The 5,338-nt window shown below is 37.3% G+C and overlaps 1 protein-coding gene across 1 annotated transcript in view; it reads left to right on the top strand.

Annotated features, from left to right (window-relative positions):
- The first annotated feature begins 2,008 nt into the window (after positions 1-2,008).
- Positions 2,009-5,338, top strand: part of LOC107656503 (E3 ubiquitin-protein ligase RNF130-like) — a 23,427-nt gene continuing 20,097 nt past the window's right edge. Inside the window, exons 1-2 of the mRNA XM_016444387.1 lie at positions 2,009-2,014; positions 2,751-2,833. Of these exons, the coding sequence (XP_016299873.1) occupies positions 2,009-2,014; positions 2,751-2,833 (89 nt within the window). The remainder of the gene's footprint in view (positions 2,015-2,750; positions 2,834-5,338) is intronic.

Raw genomic sequence — 5,338 nt, 5'->3', positions numbered from 1 at the left:
AGGAAAACTTGAAATCGCATCATATGACCCCTTTAATTTATTTCATTTAAAAAAAAAATCGTTTTAGTAGCAAGACTTTAGTTTTAAAGCTTTATTTCAGTTAGTTGCAAATTCAAAATTTATAATTTTTGTTGAAGTTTAAGTTTTTCATCTGTTTTTATTTTATTTTATTTCAGCTTTATTTGAATGTCCAAAAACGATTTTTGATCATTTTAGTTAATAATGCTGTTTATTGCTAAAATCAAATCAAATAATACATAGGCATATATCAATACATAAACATCACTACACTAGCTCATTTTTGTCATAGCTTTGTCATAATCATGCTTTTCTTAATTGGTAATAAAGGGTTATAAAAAACACTGAAGCTTTTAAAAAACAAAATGCATGTGTAGAAATGCAGATCACTGGTCACTCCTCCAGGCAACGTTTCCTCTGTGGTGTCAAGATTCACTTCAAACTGACCTCATAGGTCAGTCAAGTGACAGATGGGCTGAAAACAGCCAGAGAAATACAGCATCTTTGACACATTGTATCTACTAAATCTGCTGAATGATCGTTCTCTCCTGCTCAGTCACCCTGCAATAACTACATAGAGACACTGTTACCTGAGCAGCTTCCCATAGTTTTCTCTGGGAGTTGACATGAGTTTCTAGAACCACACTAATGGAATGTTTTCCACTCTACTTTCTGTTTTTATTCTATTTCCATTCCAGTATTTCTGTGTTAGGAAATTATTTGACACAAAATGCAGTCGAATGTTCAGAATGACATGCTATCATACCTTATATTAGGAATGGAGTATGCCTTAGTTCCAGTATCGACGGAAAAATATCATAATGAGCAAAAATATGCCACAGTGGACCAGTGCTCACGGTGAACGGCTGCGCTGCTTCCAATGAATGCAGTAGCTTAGTGTGCGCGTGAGGCACGGCACCAGAGGTGAGGGTGCACAGTGACCGAGGTGGCCGGGCCGGGCCCCCTCAGGTCCCCCCGTGGCGCCGACGCTGCTTAAGTGTACTGTGCAGAGTATGCAAATTTATGGTGCACATGGAATACCCACTTCATTTACCAAATATACTTGTTCCCATAATACAATGTGCATGTCTTGACCTTTCTTTTTACTTAAGTGTCCCTAGATTTGAAAAACTAATGTGTCTAAATATTTTAATGTTGTGAAAACTTTTACATAATTAGAATATTACACATTTTCCTGCCTGCTTTATGGACAAAACAAGATTTGATGTGAGATTAAATCTTATTTTATTACTCTCAGTCACAGGTGGCTGTTTATATGATATTTATTTTTTAATTAATGGTCACATGATAAAAATGTGCACTATATCAGGACTATTCATGCATTTTTGGTGTCACTATATTTAGGACACATGTATTCTCTTGTCACAGGACCATGTTTTAAAATAATAACATACTACCTGAAATATTAGCTTGCTTCATAATGAACAGTTTACGGTGCATATTTTGCTGCCTACTATTTAAGTAGTATGTAGAACCATGTGCATTATGAAATGTTACAGTTTAACTGTATTATCCTACACTATACTGATTATGTGGATCACATGTTTTAGGTGACCTTTATTACATGCATTTTTAATTCAGCTAGTGACAACTAGTGATCGCCTCATACATAAAAACAGTTATTATGCATTTATATCCTTTTTTGTGCCTTGACGTATTGTTTGATTGGACTGTCAGAAGTTAGGAAGAGATTATTATGTGCAGTTTGCTCTGTTATAATAACAGCATTCTGCATGCAATACTGTATACATGTATATTACATACTTTGTAATGGTACAGATTGCTGTAGTTACACCATTTTAATCTAATCTCTAATCTATTTAAAAAAATTACTATTAGTTTCACTTCATAATCAAGTGTATGAGTGTGGTATCTGAACCTTAAATGATGCACTTGAGAATAACTGGGCAAGATGATTACAAGGACGAGGCAGGGAGGAGGTCAAGAGATCAGATCAATACAGAGCGAAATGCAGGTACTCAAAGCATATTGGCAAGAGTTTAAAGATAATTTCACACCTGCATTATTCCCATTTCTCACAGATAGTTGTCATAAGGCCAGCATACATATTTAATAATAATGGGTAGTGATGCTGAAGTAGAAATAGTAGGGAAGATTAAAGTCCGAGGGTCCTAAAGAGAGTTATATTAAGAGTTTTTTTCTGTACATTATATTTCTGTATTGATACTGATTATCATTTAAATAATAATGATAAAAAAGTAATATTTTGAAATTGTATTTTTTTTGTAGTTATATTGAATGGGGAAGGGGGGGGGGGTTCCTTCTTTTTTTGACCTTGTGACATCCAGTGATAAGCAGCAGAACATTGCAATGGTCACTTGGTTTCTATTTCTGTGGTGTGGTGCTGAGTAGCATTGGTCAAAAATGCAGCTGCACATAACAATTTTAAAAACAATTTTTGCAACATCTTGCTTAGAATGTGTCTTGTCGGACAGCATTTACACTTTAAGTGTGGTCAGTGGTCATTTATTGGTTTTTGGCTTCTGTTAAAATGATTTTTGCTAGTTCTTGCCATTTGACATAGTCCTATTCTTGTTTGACTGGCAAATGATCCTAAAACTGCCCTGATGTACCCTGCATCTGTGTCCTAATGTTACTTCTAATGTTGACAATTCCATTTTTCACTATATCTTTACTCATGAAAAGGCTCATCTTTATTCTTTTTTTTTTTGTGTGTTCATGTCTTGCAGGAAACAGAGCCAGATTTTAATCATTGTGCTGTGTGCATTGAAGGTTATCAGCTAAACGATGTGGTCCGCATCCTACCTTGCAAGTAAGTAAGTGTGTGTGTGTGTGTGTGCACGCGCAAATGTATATGGTTTTGCTTTGTGGAATAAAGGCAATGCAATATCCACTTTATTTTAACTTGCAAATTAACTTTTTTTTTTAAATGCTGATCTACTATTTCTTACGTTCTCTTTTTTGTTTATTAATGGACTACTACTACTACTAATAATAATAATGTTTATTAATATAAATTTCTTTCATTCTCTTTTGTTGTTGTTGTATAACAGCAATAATAATAATTATATTTATATTAATGTTATCCTTAATGTTTTTATTCAGAATTTAAATAGAAACTGCCCGTGTTATGGTCATAAATTATGAAGATTTTTCCATTTTAAAGTCTTGGCTTATGTTGTCCACTGACAAAATCTCTTTGCATTGCCCAATGCAATTTGGTTTTCACTCCAGACTTTGAATAATGCTCAAATGACATTTGGAGAGAGAGGGAGGGAGAGAGAAAGGGAGATCAGGGGTCACTTGCTGTTGTGAGTTTGTTGAGGAAATATGGCACTGCTGTGGCTGTGAATCACTGCCCTGTCAGACCTGCTCTGCTTATTTTTAGCAGCTCAGCTTCCAGTGACCTCTAGGCAGCCAACAAACAAACATACACACACATTTCAAATTACAAACAAATACACACTATTCATGCATGGTGTATTAAAGGAATGTGACATATAGTATACACACACAAATACACAAACATGCCCTTTCCTACAGTTTCAGACACCATCTGTCGAGTATGACCCGGTCACACAGCTGGAAGTCTTGCTGCTAATTTTGTGGATCACCTTACACCAAACATGCATACTGTACATTATCATATGTTATAACTGCTTAAATAGATACACTGTGAGCATCAACGTGTAGGAACTCACCAGTTTTGTCATGATTACTGGTTTGTTGTCATTCCTTCCTCTTTTTGACAGACATAACTTTGTTGCTTATGTTTTTAGCAATTGAGGTGCTTCCTTTTAAAGAGATAGTTCACCCAAAAATGAAACTTTTGCCTTTTGCTCACCTTCATGTTGTTCCAGACCTGTATGACTTTCTGCTCTTCATCCCTTTTCATTTTATGAAGTATCTTGGACATTCTGCTAAATATCTCCTTTTATTTTTGATGCTAGAATGTCAGTCATACAGGTTTGGAATGAGTAAATGATTTGAAAGATTTCAAATAAATAAATAAAAATCGGGTGAACCATCTCTTTAAGTATAGTATCAGTCATCTCTCCACGATATCTACTGTACCATTGCATTAATATTTTTCTCTTTTCATCCACACCCACTCACATTCTATCCTTATTATCTCTTTCGCTCCCTCTTTCTGTCTCTACAACTGTACAGCAGCGATGAAACGCTAATCCAGGGCCTGGTTAATTGCATTTTTCTCTGCTTATGGCTGAATCACTGCTTCACTCCAGTCAGATCAAATAACACACTCATGAGTTGCAGCTTGTGCTGCCTCAGACAGCTGCTGGCATCCAGCAACAAACCAGTCTGAAACTCTTAGTCATAGTGAGAAATGGTTGGATGACCATCCAGTAGGGCTGCACAATTAATCAAATTTCTAATCGCAATTACAATTATGGATGCCACAATTACGTAATCGTGCAAAGCGGCAATTAATCGTTCAAAGTCCACTTATGTTATTCTGCACACTTAAGATATGTTTTTTTTCTTTTTACATGTTATCTTAAGGGTTTTTCCATTGTTTTAGTTTTAGTATAACATTATAATACCATTCATATTTTTACTTTTTTTTTTAATAATTTAAAGAAGAAACCAATCCGATGTATATTTGACATCTGAGGCTTAATACTATAGAAAAGCACTAAAGGTTTTTCGGTTAGAGTGTTTTCTGTCAGGGAATAGACTGGATTCAGGTGCGGGTTCAACAGAGGGCTTTATTGTACAGAGATATATCACCACGGGCAATGAGCTCCTCCGCGGACAGTTCGTGTGGACGTGGAATTCCCAACCACACAGATGGGTGGATAGCAGCGGCTGGAGGCTGAAACAAGCCGCAACAGTGGCAGTGGAGAGGAAGCCGGAGGGGCAGCTCACTAATCCGAGCGAGAGGCTGAGCAGCCCAACGACGAGACCGCAGAGTCCCAGGTTGGGCGGATGCCGGAGGAAGCCCACAGATTCCTGAACGCACAGAGAGGTGTGGAAAAATAAACAGGCAGCTACGAGCACTGGAGCCTGGACGAGACAAGACAGGACTGGTAAGCGATACTAACACTGACAGTCAGAGCAAGGGAATAATCACAACAATCTGACAAAAGACAGAGAAACACGAGGAGCTATAAGGGGAAGCTAATGAGATAACCAGAACCAGGTGTGAACCCAGAGGCGAGCAGAGAAACAAGGAGGGCGGGGAAACAATCATGCTGACATATGCGCACGTGGCGAGCTGTCAAAACAAGCCACGCACAACAACACACAAACACAGAGACACAAGAAACAGGTGATCAGACCCGAGACCCGACAG

This window comes from Sinocyclocheilus anshuiensis, unplaced genomic scaffold (assembly GCF_001515605.1).
Source record: "Sinocyclocheilus anshuiensis isolate Anshui unplaced genomic scaffold, SAMN03320099.WGS_v1.1 scaffold2863, whole genome shotgun sequence".
In the NCBI taxonomy this organism is placed as follows: Eukaryota; Metazoa; Chordata; class Actinopteri; order Cypriniformes; family Cyprinidae; genus Sinocyclocheilus; species Sinocyclocheilus anshuiensis.
The sequence above is the reverse complement of the archived record's forward strand: the minus strand, read 5'-3'. Positions and strand labels throughout refer to the sequence as shown.